General features: G+C 46.1%; 1 protein-coding gene across 1 annotated transcript in view; it reads right to left on the reverse strand.

Moving 5' to 3' along the window:
- sdccag8 (SHH signaling and ciliogenesis regulator sdccag8) overlaps positions 1 to 24,293 on the reverse strand; it is a 75,179-nt gene that overhangs the window by 16,006 nt on the left and 34,880 nt on the right. The window contains exons 15-16 of the mRNA XM_083658445.1: positions 17,670 to 17,778; positions 10,081 to 10,212 (exon numbers count right to left, since the gene is read on the reverse strand). Of these exons, the coding sequence (XP_083514571.1) occupies positions 10,081 to 10,212; positions 17,670 to 17,778 (241 nt within the window). The remainder of the gene's footprint in view (positions 1 to 10,080; positions 10,213 to 17,669; positions 17,779 to 24,293) is intronic.

A 24,293-nucleotide genomic window follows, 5' to 3' on the forward strand; every position in this document is an offset into this window, starting at 1 on the left:
CGCTTTAAGAAAGGCTTTAGATGGCCTCAAGAGTCAAAGAAAAGCTCCATTGAAATGATGACTGCAAACCAAATTACAACTTTGATTCTATTCCCAGTTAAGCCCAATTTATGCTTCGTCTGCCGACACTTTTGAAATGGTCGCCGACAGAAATGAGGACTTGAGTCGACACTTTCAAGTGTCGGCGAGCAGTGTCTGCTACCTGGTGAAATGTCTAGTGTCGCTGACTACGTCATAGTATCGCGCAAGTCTGATTGGCTACTGTATATAGACGGCACGCGCTTCACTTCCTTGTTTTGGTTGGGGTCCACCCGCTAGTTTTCGCTCGATTGAAATGAATGAACGTGTCCCCGCTATTTTTATCAGCCTGTCCTTGATGTATGACTTCGTGAAAATCACAAAGAACATCGTGACCAATTTCCCAGAGAGAGAGAGGAGGTGAGTTGTGTGGTTGTATGCTGTTTATATGCGGCTGCAGCCAAGTACGTTACATCTTGCCTCCGCAGTGGTTTCACTGTGCATTTCGTTCCCTCTCTTCTCTTGGCTGTCTGCAGCTGCTTATAGTGTTCGAGTGTCACGTGACCGTTGAACCGAGGCGAACGTCCTCTGAAGTATAAATGCAACACCATGAGCGACACTTTATTTTTCGTCTGCGACCATGTGCTGAGCGTCACTTTATAATAAGTATAAATTAAGCTTTAGTGTTTGATTGAATGAGCCAAAGCTGTCATGTTGTCACCTGACTACACTGCAGCTCAACACGTCACGTTGCAGCGCGTCAGTGACAGTACAGTGCACTGCTCTTATAGTGACCATCACCTTGGGACGGGTCAAATTGATCACTATAAGTGGATGATCATTATAACGATTTATTTTCTTCCTTTATTTCTCATGCAGATTGCCATCTAGTTGAAAACGTTGATATTTATGACATGAATACAGAACATATAAACTGATGAAATGGACAGCTTCGCTATTTACTGAATGGCATCCAGCTGTTTCAAAAACAGCGGTCTCGCATAGACAGACAGAGACGCCCCGAACTCTCCATATACAGACATACTGTATACAGTATATACATACAGTATATATACATATACATATATACATATATATACATATACATACTGTATATACATATATATACATATACATATACAGATAGACATGATCTCTCCATATACAGACATATACTGTATATACATAAACATATATATACATATACACATACATATATATACATAGACATATATATACTAGGGCTGTCACGATACACTCAGTTCACGATACGATACACGATATTGGGTTCACGATAATGATACGATACGATATTTTAACATTATTTTTTTGCGATTTATTTGTAAGTCGAAGGGGCATCCTCCACGCTAATTTGAGTAATTTCACTATTTTCATCCTCCGTGTCTGTAACGTCCCTCGTCTGTTCAAACAAACCAATGAAAAGGAGAGCGAGCATGCAATCAGATGCAGATCAGTGCCACCATGTTCAGCTTCTTTTTCTTACGATATGAGATTTGATCTCAACGATACATATTGTCATGTTTTGATATCGCGATATATTGTGGTACGATATATTGTGACATCCCTAATATATACATATACAAGTATACACGTATACGTATACAGATAGACATGATCTCTTCATATACAGACATATATATACATATACAGACAGACATGCACCAAATATCGCTGTTCTATCTCATTGGCAAATTTTTAGCAGTTTGTAAGTTTTTTTTTTTTTTAATTATTGTGGTTTTAAACATGTTTTCCATTGTTCTCAGGTGGGACAAGGCCCAAAATGATCACTGTAAGCGGAGTATTGATCACTATAAGCAAATTATTTAAACAGCATGTGTATAGGAATGATTTGGGACCAAGCTTTTTTTTATCATTATTTTTTTCTCCCCCCCCCCTGATTTTTTCCACATTTTCTCCCCAATTATACTTGGCCAATTTATCCCCATGCTGCCCTATTGGCTGCCCCGGGTGCTGCTCCACCCTCTGCCGATCTGGGGAGAGCCGAGACTAGCACCATGCTTCTTCCGACACATGCGCAGTTGCCAGCCGCTTCTTTTCACCTGACAGGGGGGAGCTAGTTGGGACCAAGCTTTTTGATCAATATTAAGCAGTTGATCACTATAAGCAGATTCCTCAATAACTGGCACTGCGTCTTCGCCAACTCTCTCCTCTCCTCCTCCATCTCTCCGTTCTCCACCCTCCTTCCCGTCCTCTCCTCTCCTCTCCTCTCCAGGCACAATCAACCCCCAGCAACACAGAAATAGAGAAATAAATAAATAACTGGAGCAGGCAGCAAAACATTGTGTGCTAAAACCCCTGTGTAGCTTGGCAATCAGCTCGCCCGTGTAAAAATACATCAAGCTGATTTTCCAAATGTTTGCTGCGTGGCGTGCTGTCATGTGTGTGTGTGTGTGTGTGTGTGTGTGTGTGTGTGTGTGTGTGTGTGTGGCGTGCTGTTGTGTGTGTGTGTGTGTGTGTGTGTGTGCGTGCTGTCGGCGCTCTTCGCAGCACAGATTGCGGGCCGATAGAGAGGCTGTGGGGAGGGGGCGGGGCTGTGGGGAGGGGGCGTGGCGCTGGAGACGGAGCCCGCGTGCAGCAGCTTGTTAACACGTACACCTTAACCCCCGAGCGGCGGGGCGGGACGCACGCAGAGCGCGCCCCGCGCAGAGCGCGCCCCGCGCAGAGCGGGGACCCACCAACACCACCAAGGCCTCGCAAAACATGCGATACGCGATGCGATATGCAATACGCACAAATCCCATATGTAGAGAGACTGGAACGCTCACACACACACACGTTTACACACATGCATACTGTAGTGCCAACACGCAAAACACAGACACACACACACACGCACACACACGTTTACACACACGCATAGTGCCAACACGCAAAACACAGACCCACACACACACACACATAGTGCCAACACACACACACACACACACACAGAAACATACAAAGTTCAGGCCTGTGATAGGTACAGCATTATTTGAGTCTGATATCAACAACTGGGAGACATGACCTGACTGCAACATAGCCCCGATAAACAGATCTCGGTTGTTTTTTCATTTTCTAAAGTTAAACCTAATCAACTACAGATGAAAGGGTATGAACATTTCATATCATGATTATAGTGACCAAAATGATCACGGTTATTCGTTTGATCACGGTTTGTTAAAATGTTCAGAAAGTACTGATTCACACTTCTTCTTCTTCTCTTCTTATTCCCTGTAGACAGATCCATGAACTCACAGATTGGGTTTCATTTCCTGGATCCGTCTGGACTCCGAGTAGAGCTGGGTGTATTGGTTTAGATTTCAAGAATCGATTCGATTCCGATTCACAAGGTTGCAAATCGATTAATCCCGATTCGATTCGAGTCCGATTCGATTAATTTCAATATCGATTTGGTTAGTGATACCAAAACGTGTTTTTTGAGCTGTAACCTGAATTACATGACTGTCCAGTTATGTAACACAGGGGTTCCCAACCTTTTTTGCGCCAAGTAGATACATGGGGAAAAAAGTTGCGGACCGGTTGTCAATTTTAATGGTTTTAGTTACACATATACCACACGAGGCAGTCTTCCTCATAACGAGGAGGACTGCAGGTTCTGCTCTGTAGCAAGTGGGTTTTGACAGGCCCATTACGCCTAACACACATGTCTTTGATGGTGGGAGGAAACCCACGTGAACACGGGGAGAACAGGCATTCTCCACACAGAAAGGACTTGGGAAGGACCGGGGTTCGAACCGACGACCTTCTCTTGTTTGACCATTTTCTAAAGTTAAACCTAATAATAGAACTATGTGGCAGATATATTTGGCCTATTGTATTGTAGGAGAGAAGTACAGCAACACACAGCATCAAATTCAAGTACCGGCTGCATTGTGGATGATGGGACTGAGGTGCTTACATGTTACCTTGTCCACCTCTCCATCTCTCCCTCCTTTCTGTTCTCCTGCCCCTCCTCCACCTCTCCATCTCTCCCTCCTTTCTGTTCTCCTGCCCCTCCTCCACCTCTCCATCTCTCCCTCCTTTCTGTTCTCCTGCCCCTCCTCCACCTCTCCATCTCTCCCTCCTTTCTGTTCTCCTGCCCCTCCTCCACCTCTCCATCTCTCCCTCCTTTCTGTTCTCCTGCCCCTCCTCCACCTCTCCATCTCTCCCTCCTTTCTGTTCTCCTGCCCCTCCTCCACCTCTCCATCTCTCCCTCCTTTATATTCTCCTGCCCCTCCTCCACCTCTCCATCTCTCCCTCCTTTCTGTTCTCCTGCCCCTCCTCCACCTCTCCATCTCTCCCTCCTTTCTGTTCTCCTGCCCCTCCTCCACCTCTCCATCTCTCCCTCCTTTCTGTTCTCCTGCCCCTCCTCCACCTCTCCATCTCTCCCTCCTTTCTGTTCTCCTGCCCCTCCTCCACCTCTCCATCTCTCCCTCCTTTCTGTTCTCCTGCCCCTCCTCCACCTCTCCATCTCTCCCTCCTTTCTGTTCTCCTGCCCCTCCTCCACCTCTCCATCTCTCCCTCCTTTCTGTTCTCCTGCCCCTCCTCCACCTCTCCATCTCTCCCTCCTTTCTGTTCTCCTGCCCCTCCTCCACCTCTCCCTCCTTTCTGTTCTCCTGCCCCTCCTCCACCTCTCCCTCCTTTCTGTTCTCCTGCCCCTCCTCCACCTCTCCCTCCTTTCTGTTCTCCTGCCCCTCCTCCATCTCTCCCTCCTTTCTGTTCTCCTGCCCCTCCTCCACCTCTCCATCTCTCCCTCCTTTTTGTTCTCCTGCCCCTCCTCCACCTCTCCATCTCTCCCTCCTTTCTGTTCTCCTGCCCCTCCTCCACCTCTCCCTCCTTTTTGTTCTCCTTCCCCTCCTCCACCTCTCCATCTCTCCCTCTTTTCTGTTCTCCTGCCCCTCCTCCACCTCTCCATCTCTCCCTCCTTTTTGTTCTCCTGCCCCTCCTCCACCTCTCCATCTCTCCCTCCTTTTTGTTCTCCTGCCCCTCCTCCACCTCTCCCTCCTTTCTGTTCTCCTGCCCCTCCTCCACCTCTCCCTCCTTTTTGTTCTCCTTCCCCTCCTCCACCTCTCCATCTCTCCCTCTTTTCTGTTCTCCTGCCCCTCCTCCACCTCTCCCTCCTTTTTGTTCTCCTGCCCCTCCTCCACCTCTCCACCTCTCCCTCCTTTTTGTTCTCCTGCCCCTCCTCCACCTCTCCATCTCTCCCTCCTTTCTGTTCTCCTGCCCCTCCTCCACCTCTCCCTCCTTTTTGTTCTACTGCCCCTCCTCCACCTCTCCATCTCTCCCTCTTTTCTGTTCTCCTGCCCCTCCTCCACCTCTCCATCTCTCCCTCTTTTCTGTTCTCCTGCCCCTCCTCCACCTCTCCCTCCTTTCTGTTCTCCTGCCCTCCTCCACCTCTCCATCTCTCCCTCCTTTCTGTTCTCCTGCCCCTCCTCCACCTCTCCATCTCTCCCTCCTTTCTGTTCTCCTGCCTCTCCTCCATCTCTCCCTCCTTTCTGTTCTCCTGCCCCTCCTCCACCTCTCCATCTCTCCCTCCTTTCTGTTCTCCTGCCCCTCCTCCACCTCTCCACCTCTCCCTCCTTTCTGTTCTCCTGCCCCTCCTCCACCTCTCCACCTCTCCCTCCTTTCTGTTCTCCTGCCCCTCCTCCACCTCTCCACCTCTCCCTCCTTTCTGTTCTCCTCCACCTCTCCACCTCTCCCTCCTTTCTGTTCTCCTGCCCCTCCTCCACCTCTCCCTCCTTTCTGTTCTCCTCCACCTCTCCACCTCTCCATCTCTCCCTCCTTTCTGTTCTCCTGCCCCTCCTCCACCTCTCCCTCCTTTCTGTTTTCCTGCCCCTCCTCCACCTCTCCACCTCTCCCTCCTTTCTGTTCTCCTGCCCCTCCTCCACCTCTCCACCTCTCCCTCCTTTCTGTTCTCCTGCCCCTCCTCCACCTCTCCATCTCTCCCTCCTTTCTGTTCTCCTGCCCCTCCTCCACCTCTCCCTCCTTTCTGTTCTCCTGCCCCTCCTCCACCTCTCCATCTCTCCCTCCTTTCTGTTCTCCTGCCCCTCCTCCACCTCTCCATCTCTCCCTCCTTTCTGTTCTCCTGCCCCTCCTCCACCTCTCCATCTCTCCCTCCTTTCTGTTCTCCTGCCCCTCCTCCACCTCTCCACCTCTCCGTTCTCCTGCCCCTCCTCCACCTCTCCATCTCTCCCTCCTTTCTGTTCTCCTGCCCCTCCTCCACCTCTCCATCTCTCCCGCCTTTCTGTTCTCCTGCCCCTCCTCCCCGCAACACAACACCTCAAAACAATGCACATAAGCCCTAAAACACACAACATCCTGCTCAACACAAATCCAGACACGCCTCCCCCCAAAATACACACTTTCTTCCCAAAGAATTACCTCAAAATATCAAGTAGAAAAATGTTGTCAAGTGGCTCGACAGTCACTGGTAAAGAGCTAAGCGCCCACGTGCAGGACTCAACTCAAGAGAGAGTTTTCCATCTCTGGAGGATTCTTCAACCAAAATAAGTGTCAAGGCACAAAATCAAACCCAATAAATGCCAAGAGTGATTATGGTGCTTCAGCTGGGAGAGGAGAGAAGTTAGATGCCAACTTCCCAGCCAATCAGCTTTTGGCAGCCGGATCCCTGCTCTGCTAAACCTCCTGAGAACATGCCATAGCAACCATGACACACACACACACACACACACACACACACTCTCACACACACACACACACACACACACACACACACACACACACACACACACACACACACACACACACACACACACACACACACACACACACACACACACACAGGGGTGGACAGTAACTAAGTAAATGCACTTGAGTACTGTACTTAAAGTGATCATCTCTAAGGTTTCAGTTTTGTTCACTTGGGCGACACCTATGGCGATGAGTGGTAATTGCAGGTGAGATCCAAACAGTGTCGCATTATGTGACATTACTCCGTTTGTTCGGCCATAGTAACCACCCGTAACGCTAGCAGAGACCAGAAAAAAGTAGCTTGTTATCCTACTTGACACAAGAGTTGAACCTACAGTAACCTACAGAGTGAGTCTTATTGTGTTAGCTCCGCCCACCCTGTGAACCTACAGTAACCTACAGAGTGAGTCTTATTGTGTTAGCTCCGCCCCCCCTGTGTACCTACAGTAACCTACAGAGTGAGTCTTATTGTGTCAGCTCCGCCCACCCTGTGAACAGTGGCGTGCCGTCCATTAGGCGAACTAGGCAAATGCTAAGGGCGCTTGAGCCGTTAGGGGCGCCAGAGAGGGTAAAAAAAAAAAAAAAAAAAAATTTTTTACAAATACTTTTTCATGATAATAGGCCTACTATTATTTTACAATAGTAGACAAAAAATAAGCACAACAACGTCTTAAGTCTTTAAATAATAGTGAAATCATTTTTCTAATTCTGGCTGCCTGGGCTGCAGCACTTTCACCATGGTCCCTAATCCATACCACCCCACCCCCTGCGCGGCCACGCCCCCTTCTACCTGCTCGGAGCTTTTTCCCAGAGTGGGGGAAGGCTGCAACGGAGCTGGAAGGTGGGTGCTGAGGGTGCTGCAGCACCCCCTGGTGGCAAGAAATGGGATTTTCGAAATTGTTGGATTTTTGGCTGTCTTGTGTTTATACCACCAACAAAATGCATTAAAAAACAGTTTATGCTTCCCAGCATGAGTGAGTCTATTGTGTCAGCTCCGCCCACCCTGTGAACCTACAGTAGCCTACAGAGTGAGTCTTATTGTGTTAGCTCTGCCCACCCTGTGAACCTACAGTAACCTACAGAGTGAGTCTATTGTGTTAGCTCCGCCCACCCTGTGTCACCACAGACACCAAGTTCATAAATGCTGCAATACTGAAAATGCAAAGGCTTCCATCTAATTGGCCATAATGCTCAATCACCATTGTGTTAAGTCACTATCTGATAGATAGTGACTTAACAGACATTTATTTACAAGAAAATCTGTGAGATGATCACATTAAGTATCACATTAAGTACATTTTTTGAGTATCTGTACTTTACCTAACTATTTCTTTTGAAAGTTATGACTTTTATTCCACTACATTTGAAAGACAAATATTGGACTTTTCACTCCACTACATTTTTGTGAAGGTCCGATGCGATGCGGCCATAAACTGTGCTCCTGCAGTTCTGCCTGTGCTTTGTCCAAGTGGCGTTGCCGTACCTCGCACATGCGCTACTCAGATGGGGGAGTGAGGAGCTCCTAAGTTGGACGTAGCGCTAAGCTAACGTTACAGAGCGGGCAGTGAGCGACACAGTTTCTAAGCCAGTCAGTGCGTTCAGTAGCTTGTTTCACAGTCATTACATGCATTATGTGCAATAGTATGTCAACGCGTTGACATTAAAAGGAAAATGTACTTTGAATGCTTAAGTATTTTTAAAAGCAAGTACTCCAGTACTTTAACTCAAGTAAAATTTGGACTGAGCAACTTAAACTTTTATTGGAGTAATATTTGACTAGGAGTATCTATAATTTGACTCAAGTAATGGAGTGTACTTTGTCCACCACTATAACATGTGTGTGTAAACATACAGAATATTCAGACTTCACACTCCTTCACAACTTACTTTGTTTTTCTTTCTTGCAAACACACACACACACACACACACACAAAACCAGGAGACAGCTGTGACTCGGTAAACTGTGTTTTTTTGGCAGTGTCTCCCTGTCGGCAGGTTAACACCGGTGGGTGGTAGACAATATGTAGTGTTAGGGATGGAGCGGGCGAACAGGGTGAGTGTGTGTGTGTGTGTGTGTGTGCGCGCATGCGTCTGTGTGAAGGTTTGTGCGACCAAGCGAGCGCATGTATCGGCGTGTGTGTGTGTGTGTGTGTATGTATGTGTGTGTGTGTGTGTAAGGAAGGGGTGGGGGCAGCACAGGGGTCACGATCCTGCAGAGTGGGGTAACAACACCCACACACACTCGCCCACATTGGCAGTGCCCGGCCGTGTGCCAGGAACCCTGCAGAGACACACATTGACTGGGGCTCCGCATTTAGGGAAGAGGCCTCCGCATCACACACACACATATATATACATATATATACCGTATATGTATATACAGTATGTATGTATATATATACATATATATATACTGTATATATGTGCAAATGTATCATTTCATATTTCATGAAAATGTACCCTGACGAGGACCAAAATGTTGAGAAATGAAGAGGTCAAACATATCAGTTAACTTTTTACCCTGCGTTGATGTGTTTTTCTGTGTGTGTGTGTGTGTGTGTGTGTGTAGCTTACTTGAGCCGTACTCGTTTTAAGCAAGGTTTAGAGAAAAAAAAACGTCCTGTTTGTCGACGGGCAACAGATGACGCAAGGTACAAGCGGGGGTATGCTTGGCGTCCAAACTGCAGTATAGAGGAAAAGAGGACACCGTACCCAGACCTGAGTGTTGCGCTGCGGGTCTGGGGGATGCTTACGGATATACTCACAAGAGGGTGAGGTGATGCGTCAGGAGGGACGCACGCGTAAGGGGAGCTTACTAGAGCAGTACTCGTTTTAAGCAAGGTTTAGAGAAAAAAAACAGCCTGTTTGTCGACGGGCAACAGATGACGCTAGGTACAAGCGGGGGTATGCTTGGCGTCCAAACTGCAGTATAGAGGAAAAGAGGACATCGTACCCAGACCTGAGTTTTATGTGTGTGTGTACTGTGTAGTCATGTTTATAGTCATGATGTCGGGGGACTCAATATAGATAAATTGATTTATTCTATTATGCAAACCCAATGAGTCCTCTATAAGTTTTTAGCTCTTTTTGCAACTGCTGCGCCTGTTGCTTAATGCACTTTTTATACTCTTTTTTAAAGTTTTGTTGTGATGCTTTTAAATGTCCATTTTATTCTCTTCTTTTATTCTTTTATTTTCCTGTCATCCATTTTATGTGAAGCACTTTGATATGCCTCTGTGTATGAAATGTGCTATACAAATAAACTTGACTTGACTTGACTTGTGTGTGTGTGTGTGCGCGTGCATGTGTGTATTAGGTGTGTGTGCGTACCTGTCCTTCATGCGCTGATGCATGCGGCCGTGCTGGACACACTGCTCCTCCATGTCAGCACAGCGAGCTCTCAGACTCTCCACTGCCCCCTGCAGGTGGTACTTCTCCAGGGACAGCTGCTCCAGCTCACTCCTACACAATCATGTACAGTATTGGTGCATAACGTTTTTCTTTCAGAAGACATGTCTCTGGGCTGTAAGGGGACATTCACACCAAAAGCCTTTTTTTCAGTCAGAACGCTATGAAAATCATGTCGAGAGCGCTTCCATTGTGCACAAAACACAGCGCACGGAGCGTTTTTTTGTGCTCCGTTTGTTTTCCCCTGTAGTCGCGTGCAGTACAGATCAGAACACAACGACCACACGGACGCTAGCCAGCTAGTTTTGTCTGTTTGATGTTGTTCACTGTCAACACGAAAGCCAGATTATTGCCAATTCTGGCAGCAGCCGAGGTTGAAAATCCCTCGGGAGAAAAGGTAGGAAGAGTGAAAAAGACGAGCAGGGCGCTTTTCCTCTAATGTTCAACTTTTTTCAGCTTTAAAACGCCCACAGCGCTCCTCCAAAAACAACAGACGCCACCAGCGCTGAAACGCCAGGTGCGTTCATTAAAAGAGGAGCACGTCTAGCGCGTCCTTACATAGAGAATGAATTGCAGAAAGACGCTGGCAGCTCCAAAAACGCTTTTGGTCTGAATGTCCCCTAATGCAATTCATATTGCATTAGGGGACATTAGCGGAAAATTAGCGGAAAAAAATTAGCGGAAAAAAAACTGCTGGAAGAGTAGGCCTCATAGCTAGAGTGACTAACTGCCAATGAAGGTGGATGTGTCAGAGTGACCTGGCCGGGCGCTGAGGAGCTCCAGCAGGGCTTTAGCCGCTACATTGGGCATGGGACTCCGGGAGCGCAAACAGCCCTGGGCACACCCACCCACACACACACACATCCACACACCCACACCCACACCCACACCCACACACACACACACCACAGCGCTAAACTACATGACACACACATACAACAGATGTAGGGGTTGTGTGTGTGTATGTGTGTCTGCAGTTCACCATGTGTGTAGGCCTACATGTGCTTCAGTGCATGTGTGAAGCATTAGATTTGCCCAAAAATGCCACTAATATCCATAAACGACTGCCTTTTTCTTCGGTCGAAAAGCTGTCGAGCCAAAGTGAGGCCGGTTATGAAATTAGAGCGATTGGTCTCTAGAGTGCTCCTAGAGGCCACCTTGCACCTTGCACGGGGAGTGCTCGTGTTTTACTTGATGTGTTTTTATTATTATTATTTGTCTTCTTTATCTTGTCTGTCTGTCATTTTGTAATTTGTTATATATGTTTTGCTGTAACAGCTCGCTCTCAAGGGCTATATAAATGTTGGCGGTGGTCCAACGCATTATTTTCCGTGTATATCTTTTTATTTGCCTCCCCTTTTCCGGCGTGATTCAGTGATTCAGTGATTCCCACAGGCTGAAATTCGACTTTCTTTACAGTTAATTACTTTAAAATGTCTTTACATTGACGGAATATGGCAACAGAAAAAAAAAAAATCTTCCCCATTTACAGCTGGGACACACCAGATCGTGCCCAAGCGTCAGGCGCATAGACTGTACATACTGTACAGGTGTCAAGTCAGCCAGAATGTAAGTAGGTCATCCGCTGTAGGGATTTCAAAATAAAACCCTTGTTGTGTGCGTCCTGGTGAGACGCGTATGACGGAGGCTCGGTCCTTCGCGCAGCCGACGCGGGTTCGGGTTGGGGCGTGTCATCCCCTCTCTCTCTCTCTTCCCGCCTTCCCTGTCTGCCGACGGTCCTATCTCAAAAATGGCAGAAATGCCCCAAAAATAATCTAAAAAATAAATAAATTAAATTAAATTGTAATGTTAACATTAATGTAATGTAATCTTAACATCACAAGTATTTTGATACAAGGTTTGCTGCTCTCTTCGTTTGTTGAAACACCTTTTTCTCCTCCAACATGGATCATCAGTCAGGCTGTACTGTAATGTACTGTATTTATTTTTTATTTTTTTAAAGCATACCATATTGTGTTTATTTTCAGAACTTAAAGGGACACTTCACCCAAAAACAATGCTGATTCATTTTGCACTTGCATTTATTTTGATTTTTTGGGGGGGTCTCACACATATCCGAAAACTGTAAACAGTTTTGCAGATAGTTTGAGTTATTATTGAGAGTTGACTTGAGTTAAAGTGTGAACTAGGGGTGGGCGATATGACGATCTTAGATCGTTAACGATTAGAATGGGTCCACGATCTGCCTTTCCAGACAGATCGTTAGAATCGCGCTACATGCAGTGCACATTCTAATCAGTTGCATTTCTATGTCTGAAAGACGCTTCCAAAGTTGTCCTCCCCTCCCCCTTTTCACTTCACAAAGTGCTGCTGCGGAGGACGACAACACTGAGGGGGGATTAGTTTGACACACACATACACACATACACACTTAACCAGGGCTCGACAGGACCTCCCGTCATCCCGGGGACGTTAAAAATAGCATCAGGGACGATGGAAATTAATTTGGGGACGGAGCCGGGACGATAGTTGAAAAAATAAAAATAGCCTAAACACACGCTCTGCTCGTTAAAATGAACGGCGATGAAAATGACCCGAACGCAAATGCAACCTCTTTACAACACACACTCACACTAAACAAACATGCGGGTAGAGAGAGACAGGCAGATAGACTCATGGCGCAAAGTTATTTTAAATGCGAGGAGGCATTGCTCTTAATCTGCTGTCATCCTGCCTCGTATTCGCAGGTGAGCTCCGTTTCTCCCTCTCTCACTCAATGCTGCGGTGTGTGTGTGTGTGTGTGTGTGTGTGTGTGTGTATGGGAGCTGCGTGTCAGACAGACAGAGCTGAGAGCTCTCTCTCTCCATCTGTCGGTCTCTTTCTCTCACTAGCTAATTAAAATGATAACAATCACGTGAAAGATCACCCAACAAAAGCAACCGAAGGTGGACTCAAATCGCAGATAGCCCATACATGTATATATTCGTTCCATCGACCAACCCTACTGTAGCCGAAATAATCGTGAACCAATACATATAGAGATAGTAGATAGAGAGATAGATAATGCTAAGTTAAGTTAAGTTAAGTTAAGTTATCCTTTATTTATCCCCTTGGGGAAATTCATCCTCTGCATTTGACCCATCCTCTACTAGGAACCTTCCTAGAACTAGGAGCAGTGGGCAGCCACAGTGCAGCGCCCGGGGACCAACTCCAGTTCTTTTGCCAGTACCTTGGTCAGGGGCACTGACAGGAGTATTAACCCTAACATACATGTCTTTAGGTGGTGGGAGGAAACCCACACGGACACGGGGAGAACATGCAAACTCCACACAGAAAGGACCTGGGACGGACCAGGGTTCGAACCTGGGACCTTCTTGCTGTGAGGCAACAGTGTTAACCACTGAGCCACCGTGCCGTCCATGCTAGATAGATAGATAGATAGATAGATAGAGCATGTGCATGCTTGTGAACATTATTTCTTAGCATATGAATTATTGTAAACTCAGGGTAACTGAACAACGTGAAAATATTTATGAAACAAATTGTATTTTTAGGGTGTATTCACACCTGTAGGTCGTTTGCTTTGTTCCGATTCAGGTACTTAATTGATACAATTGTTGCATTTGTGCCTTGGTTCGTTTGTGTTCACACAGCCACAAATAAAACGGTCCAAATTGTATTGTCAAACTTCCTGGATTGGCCAGCAGAGACTCTGATAGGCTAATAGCCTCTCGGGATGGACAAAATAATTCCCAGAGATTTTCCTATATGATTATAAAAATGCGTTTTGTTAGACCTACATTTTAGGCTATGTCGGGCGTCCGCCGTGCGAGGAGAGAGAGAGAGAGAGAGAGAGAGAGAGAGAGAGAGAGAGAAAGAAAGAAAGAAAGAGGGAGGGATCGGGAGAGAGAGAGAGGGAGAAAGTTCTTTATTTATTTATTAATGTATGCTACTAGGCTATGTAAGCCTATGTATTTATTTAGCCTATTTAGGCTATTGGGAATTTGGAGATAGAAGATCAAAGACCCTCGCAAATTCTGCTATTAGGCTATCACGGAGATGAGGATTAGCCGAGACATAGGCTATATGAACACCTGTCCTGTCAGGAATAAAATATTAATAAATAATTTAATAATAACGGACATTTCGAGGAAGACATGCAATCAGTCTGATTGTCTGATTGAACCAGACAATCTTATCACAAAGAAGGCTGGCTCTGATTACCACGATTTGTTTTCATTTATTGAATGGAGACCAGAGAGAGCGAGAGAGAGGGAGAGAGAGGGCGCGCACCACAATTTACAGGCAAAATCCGTAGAGATTCAACACATTAACGTTGCTTCCCATGGTCCGAGGTAAGTTGATTGAGTTCAAACTGCTGATTTGATGATCCAAAAATCCCCCAAAGTTTATCGATGCAAGTCACAAGTCGCCAAAACAGGATCTGAAAGATGTTGTTTTTAAATGATAAAAATGTTCGTTCTTCAGGCCATTACGCACAGCGCAGCTGACTACGGCAGCTGGTTTATCCCAAAATGCGCACCGTTTACTGCTGTTGTGGCGGATCGAGGTCGGCTCACGTTCTCACCACAAACGAACCGCACCAGAGTTCGTTTGGAAGCGGACCGAGACCACCCTTTCTTGGCGATCTCGGTCCGCTTGTTTTGTCCCGCATCCGAGTGCGATTGCTGTGTTCACACTCCCCCAAACGAACCGCACCAAGGGGGAAAATGCTCTCTGTTTCGGAACAACTGCTCCAAACGAGATAGGTGTGAATACACCCTAAATTTCCAGGTTTCTCATGACCATACGAACCCTGAAATTAGTTTGTACTTGTTTGTACTGTTCAGTAACTTGCAAAATAGTCTTAAAAACCAATATGAAAAAGAATCGTGATAAGATCGTGGATCGTGATCCTGCCTGAAAAAAATCGTGATATGATATTTTTGCCATATCGCCCACCCCTAGTGTGAACCAGTGATGTTCTCTTTTTCTTTTCTTTTTTCTTTTTTTTTATCTATTTACTGTACTTGTAATGCATTATGTCAATGAATGTCCTCACTACGATAGCTGTACAAAGGTGTGTGTGTGTGTGTGTGTGTGTGTGTGTGTGTGTGTGTGTGTGTGTGTGTGTGTGTGTGTGTGTGCACTGTGCGCGTGTGTGTATTGTGTGTATGTGTCCTGTGGCTGGTGAGGCTGGGGCGGTCTGGCAGGGCCAGATTGGGGGCTGTCATGTGACTAATGTGCAGCACAGCTCCAACAGCTGACAGGACACTGGGCCCAGGGTCACACACACACACACACACACACACACACACACACACACACGCACGCACGCACACACACATAGGCAGCCCAGATGGAGAGCTGGGCAGGCCTGCTGTGACTACTGTAGCATCAGGTTAACAAGAAAACAGGTCAGACTGGAGAGCTGCACACACTAACACACACACACACACACACACACACACACACACACACACACACACACACACACACACACTCTCTCCAAACAGCCATGTTCCACGGTGAAACGATGACATCAGTCTCCATCAGATAAATAGTCGGCGTGATTTGAACTAACTCAACTGAAGTTAACGAGCAAACTGAAGTTAACGAGCAAACGGCTAAGTGTATTGACAAAGAGGAGAAAAAGAAGAAACAAAGAAGCCACTTGCTGTGTGATCTGGAGTCTTTGTTTTGTGTCGTTGTAGTTTTCACACTATGTGACTGAGCGCTGACAGAGGATCACACATTACAAGAGATTTCACCATGTAGGACAGTGCTGACCAATTTGGGGCCCATGGGCCAAGTTTGGCCGCGCTCTGTTTGTTTTGGCCCGCCACAGATTTGGGAGGGGGGAAAAAAAAAATATATATATATATATATATATATATACCCCCCCCCCTGATTTTTTTATCCTCCATTAGTGCTAACTTAATTTATTTATCCTGGTTGCTATTCCACCCTCTGCCAATCTGGGGAGAGCCGAAACTGGCTCCATGCTTCCTCCGAGACATGGGCAGTTAGCCAGCCGCTTCTTTTCACCTGACAGAGGAAGCTTCACCGGTAGGACATAGCACGTGGGAGGTTCACGCTATTCCAACCAGTTCCCCTCCCTCTGAACAGGCCCCCTTAACGACCAGAGGAGGAACCACATTAGCAACCAGGATATTGCATGTTTTTGTCAAATTGTCATGGCAAATTGTTTACAAAAGATGGACAATAAAGCTGATTTTCAAAGTACCTTGAGGATTTTTCAAGTTGTGAATTAAGTCAAATTTCTCTCTTGATTACAAAGGTGGAAAATACAACTGTTTTTAACGGGGTGTTTACTGATTAAGTGATTTAAGTTCCCCACAAATGCAGATGTTTTTTTTTATATATATAACCAATTGCAAATTATTACAATTACCAAACAGATAAAAAGTAAATTATTATATTGAAATGTTATTTTAGATTCAGAATGTTAATTTTCTATAAAACACAATACATTTTAATGTAATTCCACAACGTTTATTTTTGGCCCTCGGCCCTCCACCCAGATTGAGTTTTGGCCCTTCATGGGAAAGAATTTGGACACCCCTGGTGTAGGAGAATCCCTGACGAGTCCACAGACGCAGTCTCACACAGGCCTGCTCACGAGTTCAGTCTCACACAGGTCTGCTCACGAGTTCAGTCTCACACAGGTCTGCTCACGAGTTCAGTCTCACACAGGTCTGCTCATGGCTTCAGTCTCACACAGGTCTGCTCATGGCTTCAGTCTCACACAGGTCTGCTCATGGCTTCAGTCTCACACAGGTCTGCTCATGGCTTCAGTCTCACACAGGTCTGCTCATGGCTTCAGTCTCACACAGGTCTGCTCATGGCTTCAGTCTCACACAGGTCTGCTCATGGCTTCAGTCTCACACAGGTCTGCTCATGGCTTCAGTCTCACACAGGTCTCACACAGGTCTGCTCACGACTTCAGTCTCACACAGGTCTGCTCATGGCTTCAGTCTCACACAGGTCTCACACAGGTCTGCTCACGACTTCAGTCTCACACAGGTCTGCTCATGGCTTCAGTCTCACACAGGTCTGCTCACGACTTCAGTCTCACACAGGTCTGCTCATGGCTTCAGTCTCACACAGGTCTGCTCATGGCTTCAGTCTCACACAGGTCTCACACCGGTCTGCTCATGGCTTTATTTCTAAAGACATCATGGGTCACTCTACACAACCGTCACCGAGCTCCAAAAAACTGTTGCCGATTGCTCTAGTCTGAACTCAATGAGTGAGTGAGTGAGCGAACACACAATGTCCATGAGCATGTGAATGAGTGAGTGAGTGAATAAGTAGGAAAATAAGGGTGAGTGAGTGAATGAGTAGGAAAATAAGAGTGAGTGAATGAGTGAGTGAGTGAGTGAGTGAGTGAGTGAGTGAGTGAATGAGTAGGAAAATAAGGGTGAGAGTGAACGAGTGAAGAAAAGAGCGAATGAGAAGTGACTTTTTGAGCGAATGAGGAGTGAGAAATGGTTGAACAAAAGAGTGAGTGAGCGCGTGCTGCTGACCTGCTGTTTCCCGTCAGCTCTTCCAGCTTGGCTACCAGCATGCAACACTCTTCCTTCAGCTTCCTGATCAGGGAATTCTGGGAACTCAGCAGACCATCCAGCTCTCCGACTGCAAGGGATCATGGGAAGTCCAGAGGTTATCGGGAGGTTAACCACTGTGGGTGCTCTCGTGCACTTTTCAGTGGCTGTCAAAAATCCTGCATGGCTGCCCAGATAATAATATGAGTTAAAGTAATATTTCACTTTACATTTTCCTTGTCAGCTTGTCAATCTCCAGTATATCAGCTGCCCTGAGGATCTACTGTCACTGGGCACCAGCATCATTCACCTGCCCTTCCCTCTAATAACCAAGCCAGGTTTGTAGATCCTGGAGCTCAGAGCGCACCAGTCAATAGCACAAAGTATCAGAGCGCATCAGTCAATAGCACAAAGTATCAGAGCGCACCAGTCAATAGCACAAAGTATTGTACATCAGATTTTGTGTAACGGTCAACGCGAATTCAGAGCAACGTCATCTTAACATCAGTAATTGCAAAGAGGCAAACAATCGCTGAATTGAATTGTCCTTGTTCATAGATGTGGTAAAGCAGAATGCTGATATCATTTGGAGTTATAGCCCATTTACTACTATGCTTACTAATCTAGTTCACATTATCCCCAATGATTTTGCAATGCATTCTGTATGCAATGAAACAATTTGACACGTGCTTGTTAGTTTCTCCCTGTGGGTGTCTGACAGGTGATTGACAGCAAACAGAAGGTCACTTATTGTGCACACCGATATGAAAACACTCTGGCACATGAAATAACAACAACGACAAAAACTCTGACAAAAGCAAATTGAGGCTTCATATAATGGAATTGAGGAAGTGTGAGGAAGATGTTTTTCATACTGTGCGAAAATGAATGGTAGAAAATTTAGCACAAACTAAAAAATATATATAAACAGTTTAAATGTGCAATTTTTAGACTACATTTTCAAAATAGACATAAGTGAATGGTGGTGACTATGGGTCCTCAGTGTGGCCAGTTTTAGTGGTTGATCATCATGAAATCATACAGTACAGTATGTGCACTAATCTGTCCCCCACTTGAAGACTATATTGTCTGACTGTGTGTGTGTGTGTGTGTGTGTGTGTGTGTGTGTGTGTGTGTGTGTGCGTGCGTGCGTGTGTGTGTGTGTGCGTGCGCGTGCGTGCGTGTGTGTGTGTGTGTGTGGGATGGGGGGGAGGAACATTGTAGAATCATAGACTAACACAAGCACAAGAAAAGAAAATCAATCAAATCATTTCAAGTACTTGGAGAGAAAAATATTGATGTCTGACCGTTCACAAGCCCACACCGGGAAACACAAAAAACAGAAATCACATCACAGCGAAATAAAGCTTTGAGAATGAGATCGATGATGCTATAATATATAGTATAGTGTGTATATATATATATATATATATATATATATAGTATAGTGTATATATATAGTATAGTGTATGTATATATATATATATATATATATATATATATATATACACTATACTATATATATATATATATATATACACTATACTATATATATATATATATATATATATATATATATATACACTATCATCTATCTCATTCTTTATCGGTCTCATTATAGGACCGATAAAGTAAAGTTGCTAATTCATAATTCATCTGGTGTTACTGTGGATTCAAATTGAAGTATTTGAGTTATCCTTTCTGATCTGTATGTGTTGTCATATTTGGGGGAGAAAATGCTTTCTACATTTTTATTAAGTTTTCCTAAATTATGAGTAATTTCTTTCAACCATGATTTAGGTTTGGGTTTTCAGTTCAGATCATGCCTGTATTTAAGGCAAATACATGATTTAAAATGGATGTATTAGGTGTGCAGACTGTTGATGAATATCTCTCAATTAAATTCTTAACCTGTTTAGTTAACGATAATAAATAAATAAAACTTTCACATCATGCTACTTCATTATGTCTGCCTCTATTGTTAACATTCACAGTAACTGTATTTAGAGAAGTGCGTGCCAAAGAAACCACACAATATGAGACCACATCTACATATGGACCGAAATTGAGAATAAATCGATGGCCTCTTTGAAAGTATTCCCAAAAATGTCTTTGTAGGCAGTCAGTCACCATACAATCAAAACCGTTCAAACGACGAGAGTCAGAGAAGTACAGAGGAAAAGAGAGCACAAATATGAAGCGAGAGAAGGGTAAAAAGAGAGAGAGAGAGACAGAGGAGTTGTCGTTTGAAAGCGCCTCCCTCTCTCCTCTCTCCTCTCTCTCACCCTGGCTACACGTCCTCATGCGCTCACGGGGGCGTCTCTTTCTGAACAATCCAACGCTGGCCTTTCATCGTTTCATCGTGCCTTTGAAACGGTCCACGTTCCGCCATCCAACATATGTCTGCTCTTTTTAAATGACAATGGCTGCCGTTTGGATTAAGGGAACGATCCACCTGCTCTGGCATTCTGTTACCAAACAAACAAACACCAAGGACTCACAGTCTTTGAAAAAGTAGCTGAGACTTTGTGCTGAGTTGTTTTGCACACAGCAGATATTCAGGGACACACATCATCTACCTGCAGGTTTGAAACTGACTCACAACTCCGGTAAGTCTTTCCGTCGCCGCTCCCTCCCATCACGTTCCACTGTGTACCATCGATTCAGAAAGAGACAAGTAGGAATGGGAGGGGTTTGGAGGCCACCTCTTGCACCCACGCACAAGTCAGCCCATGAAATGTGGGGGTTGATTGTTTGATTCCTACCTTGGAACTATCCAGCCCCCTGCCATTCACTGTGTGTAATGGCTGTACATTTTGTCTGCAAACCAACCTACAACCTAACCTAACCTAACATATCTCTCCATACAGCCTGCTGCACAACCTAACCCAACATATATCTCCATACAGCCTGCTGCACAACCTAACCTATATCTCCATACAGCCTGCTGCACAACCTAACCTAACCTAACATATATCTCCATACAGCCTGCTGCACAACCTGACCTAACCTAACATATATCTCCATACAGCCTGCTGCACAACCTAATTATAACCTAACATATATCTCCATACAGCCTGCTGCACAACCTAACCTAACCTAACATATATCTCCATTCCATACAGCCTGCTGCACAACCTAACCCAACATATATCTCCATACAGCCTGCTGCACAACCTAACCTAACCTAACATATCTCTCCATACAGCCTGCTGCACAACCTAACCTAACCTAACATATCTCTCCATACAGCCTGCTGCACAACCTAACCTAACCTAACATATCTCTCCATACAGCCTGTTGCACAACCTAACCTAACATATCTCTCCATACAGCCTGCTGCACAACCTAACCTAACCTAACATATCTCTCCATACAGCCTGCTGCACAACCTAACCTAACATATCTCCATACAGCCTGCTGCACAACCTAACCTAACCTAACCTTTATCTCCATACAGCCTGCTGCACAACCTAACCTAACATTTATCTCCATACAGCCTGCTGCACAACCTAACCTAACCTAACATTTATCTCCATACAGCCTGCTGCACAACCTAACCTAACCTAACATATCTCTCCATACAGCCTGCTGCACAACCTAACCTAACCTAACATATCTCTCCATACAGCCTGCTGCACAACCTAACCTAACCTAACATATCTCTCCATACAGCCTGCTGCACAACCTAACCTAACCTAACATATCTCTCCATACAGCCTGCTGCACAACCTAACCTAACCTAACATATCTCTCCATACAGCCTGCTGCACAACCTAACCTAACATATCTCCATACAGCCTGCTGCACAACCTAACCTAACCTAACCTAGATCTCCATACAGCCTGCTGCACAACCTAACCTAACCTAACATTTATCTCCATACAGCCTGCTGCACAACCTAACCTAACCTAACATTTATCTCCATACAGCCTGCTGCACAACCTAACCTAACATATATCTCCATACAGCCTGCTGCACAACCTAACCTAACATATATCTCCATACAGCCTGCTGCACAACCTAACCTAACCTAACATATATCTCCATACAGCCTGCTGCACAACCTAACCTAACCTAACATATATCTCCATACAGCCTGCTGCACAACCTAACCTAACCTAACATATATATCCATACAGCCTGCTGCACAACCTAACCTAACCTAACATTTATCTCCATACAGCCTGCTGCACAACCTAACCTAACCTAACATTTATCTCCATACAGCCTGCTGCACAACCTAACCTAACCTAACATTTATCTCCATACAGCCTGCTGCACAACCTAACCTAACCTAACATTTATCTCCATACAGCCTGCTGCACAACGCTGCCACAGATAGTGCATGGAGGGCAGAAACTGGATGCTGCAGTACATGCAACTAAACCACACAAACGCGCATGCCCACACACACACACACACACACACACACACACACACACACACACACACACACACACACACACACACACACACACACACACACTGAACAAAGTTTGGTCAGTGGTGGAAAAGTTGCGTGAAGAATGCTAATTAGCTGAACAGGCTTTGAATGTGTCTGGCCGTGCGTAGGCCAAAAAGAACCGTGGGACACAGAAACACAGCAGAACTGGCACTGGAAACAAACAGAGGAAAAACAGGGAGAGAAACAACTATGTGGTAGCATCTCGAGGCTGCTCTGTAGAGGCCGCTCTGTCCACATTCACTGGAAAAGCAAACGGGAAAAAAAGGGAAAAATGTGAAAAAGGTGGGAGGGAGCGGAGAATAAGGACGGACGGACGGAGGGATGGACAGGAGGACAAACGGATGGACAGGACAGGCTGGATCTGGAGAGCAAGAAAGCTAATTATCCAGCTCGTCTGTTGGGCTGCACGGGGAGAGGAAGTGATGCGAGCTACTAAAGGACGGCCACCCCTCCCTCCCTCCCTCCCCGTCCCCCTCCCTCCCCCCCCCCGTCCCCGTCCCCGTCCCCAGCTTCCTGCTGCGCTCTGATGTCAGCTCTCTTTAGACAACATGTGTGCTGCCGACACGCGCCAGAAACAAACCCTTTGTTTACTCCCCCTCCCCTCCCCTCCCCTCCCCTCCCCTCCCCTCCCCTCCCCTCCCCTCCCCTCCCCTCCCCTCTATACACCCCCAGCATCTTTGTTGTGTGTAGCAGCAGGCTCCCTAGTTGTTGGGGGGAACCACAGGTAAATAAAAAGAGAGGAGAGGGAGGGAGGGAGGGAGGGAGGGAGGTGAAGAGAGAGTGCTGGAGGATGATGGTGGGGTGGAGGGTGGTGGTGTGGGGGGGTTCCAGATGGTGCAACAGATGTGCTAGCAGCAGCAGCTCTGCTGTGCAGACAGACAGGGAGCTCAGAGCTGGCTCTCTCTGCACTCCTCGTCTCCCCTCCACTCTGCCCGACCATCCTCTGTTCTCCTCTTATGTGTTGTGTTGTGTTGTGTTGTGTTGTGTTCTGGCCTGGTCTGTTCTGCTCTTTAGGTTCAGTTCAGATCAGTTGTGATCTGGTCCCATCCCGCTCCGTTCTGCTCTGTCCGGGTACTGGAGAGTAGCAGGGTGGGCTTATGGCTGAACTCAACTCGCGTTTGGTCGTACCACTTGACTTTCCACACTGCGACAAAGGAGGATATGGAGGGAACACAGGTGTTCCTGATTCTCGCTATGTGGCTGTTAGTGACAGCAAGGAGACACAACACAAAAGAGTGCTGGGGAAAAAACAGACGCTCAAAGGCGATGCAAGAGGGTACTGTAAGCTAACCTGGTAGCTAACGTTAGCGCAATCATGATGACGATTCTCTCTGACCAATCAGTGGTCTGCAGTGTTTTCACGTCACCTTCTGGTATCGACCTCAGCTCGCTTTGGAACTTCGACGGAGGTGGTACTAAAAAAGTACCAGGTATCGTGTACTATGGTAACCTTGTACTTGCCCAATGGAAACCTAAAAAAAAGGCGAGTAGAGTTGAGTTGAGTCGAGCCTGTACCATGTGATGGAAAAGCGGAAATAGCGAATGGGGAGGGAGAGGATCCTTCAACCAGGAGGGTATAGGTTCAAGCCCCCGTTTCGCCAAGCATCCATCCACCGCACTGAGGTGTCCTTGAGCAAGACGCCCTCCCACCACAAGGGGCGCTAGTCTACTCGATATCTGAGCCTGACATCTGAGTGGATGGGGGGCAAGCAAAGACACTGATTCCAATGTTCCATCAATAAAGTAGGTCATCACATGGTGTTGTTATATGGCTCTGTTCTGTTCTGTCCAACTCTCTTGTGTTTTGTTCCTTGCTATTCAGGCATGACCTTGTCTGTTACGCTCCATCTTATTCCATTCTATTCTGGTCTTTGCTTCTCCCCTCTGTAACAGAGAACCGATACGCCTGCTGTGGTCTCTGGGACTTGCTAACAGCGATATCGACCCCACATGACACATGTACAACCGCTGAGCGACAGGTGTAGCTGCGGTTGTTGGGTCGATGCGACTAACAGGAGGTGTTCTGCACTGTGGGGGAGGAGACAAGGTTCTACGGCCGGTCCAAACCCACGCTTACTCAGCAATGCTGGTGTACAGCTGTATAGAGATGTTAATTCTGCATTGAAAAGATGGCAAGA

Source organism: Poromitra crassiceps (assembly GCF_964638095.1).
Source record: "Poromitra crassiceps genome assembly, chromosome: 22".
Taxonomy (NCBI): Eukaryota; Metazoa; Chordata; class Actinopteri; order Beryciformes; family Melamphaidae; genus Poromitra; species Poromitra crassiceps.